This window comes from Macrobrachium nipponense, chromosome 13, assembly GCF_015104395.2.
Source record: "Macrobrachium nipponense isolate FS-2020 chromosome 13, ASM1510439v2, whole genome shotgun sequence".
NCBI lineage: Eukaryota > Metazoa > Arthropoda > Malacostraca > Decapoda > Palaemonidae > Macrobrachium > Macrobrachium nipponense.
The window spans coordinates 28,405,062-28,406,404 of NC_087206.1; the positions used below are offsets into that span (position 1 = coordinate 28,405,062).

At 38.1% G+C, this 1,343-nt stretch overlaps 1 protein-coding gene across 2 annotated transcripts in view; it reads left to right on the forward strand.

Annotated features, from left to right (window-relative positions):
* Positions 1–1,004, forward strand: part of LOC135225706 (procollagen-lysine,2-oxoglutarate 5-dioxygenase 1-like) — a 151,948-nt gene extending 150,944 nt beyond the window's left edge. For both annotated transcript variants that reach the window (XM_064265071.1, XM_064265070.1), the window contains one exon: positions 158–1,004. In XM_064265071.1, the coding sequence (XP_064121141.1) occupies positions 158–376 (219 nt within the window). In that variant the 3' untranslated portion in view covers positions 377–1,004. The remainder of the gene's footprint in view (positions 1–157) is intronic.
* The last annotated feature ends 339 nt before the right edge of the window (positions 1,005–1,343 follow it).

Below are 1,343 nucleotides of genomic sequence, written 5' to 3' on the forward strand. Positions count from 1 at the left end.
GTAATGTTTGTTGAAATCATCTAATGTACAAAGAAAAGAAAGAAATTTACCATAAAAATGTCTACACCTAATTTCATTTCACATAAAATTCTAATTTAGCAGAGGTGATGAAATATGTAACTTCCGTGCACTCTCTCTCTCTCTCTCTCTCTCTAAGGGCGGCGGCATCCAGTACAAGCTGGGCAACCGTTACTTCGGAGAGGAAGTGGAGATCGCGGTGCCCCACAACAGGACGGGATGGGCCGTAATCCAGCCCGACCGCCCCCTCCACAGTCATAAGGGCGTCGCCCTCGAGTCCGGAACCCGTTACGCCATGATTAATATCATCGACACCAACGACGAATTTTCAAAGGGAGGACCCAAGTGGGTTGTTTAAGAGGAAAGTCCCAAGCACGTTTCTCAGGTTCCAGGTTTTGGTTTCTTGGTGTGGGACGTCAGGCGGCAGGACCTGGCGTGGTTTGTTTTCATGGAATGTTTATAACTTGAAGGATGGCTGGGCGAAATGTTTATTTATTAAACGAAACTCTAAATTGGTTTTCCTTCTCGGAAATCCTTTATTTTCAGGGGAATATTAAGAAGAGGATCTGAATATTTACTTGACTGAACGTCCTAAAAGGTATATTATCTGATTTTACCATTTTAAATAGAGTACTCGATTTTAATGAGGCTAAAGTTTTCATATTTATAATCGTATGAAGTGTTTATTGAAGGCATGTCATTTCAACCTATTTCAGAACCAGTTATGTGCCACGTAGCCACGTGTTGTCATATGGGGAAATAGCTATAATCAATTATGTTTTAATTGTAAGAGATTGGTTATGACCTAATAAGACGATTCAAGTATTTTTCAAAGTGTCCTCGTAAAAGACATGCAACAGGTATCAGAATAATCGATTAAGCACACTTTTGCAGTTGATTAAAACTAAGTAAAATTTTTTATTAATCGCAAACAAATACCAATTTTCATTAATCTAGCAATACCAATAAAGGGCAGTGAAATCTGAGGTGTCTTTTACTTCCTAATGTTTCCTTTTAGTGAATAGATAGAACACATATGAAAAAAACCTATATTACTACGCACATATGCACTTGTGCACATATATCAAACACCAGCAAGGTAAACGTAGTGTTATCAAATGTCTAATAAAAATGCAGGAATGTCTTCGTAACTAGGAATTACAAGAGCACAATTTTCATGACGGCCTACTAGAAAGAACAACTCTCGTGGACTTAACCCTGATCAACATGTTGTACTGGGGAAATTCTGTTCCAGAAGAAGACCGCACAATATATGAAGAATTAAATAAAAGTCCGCTATTTATATATAAACAGATGCATCAAGC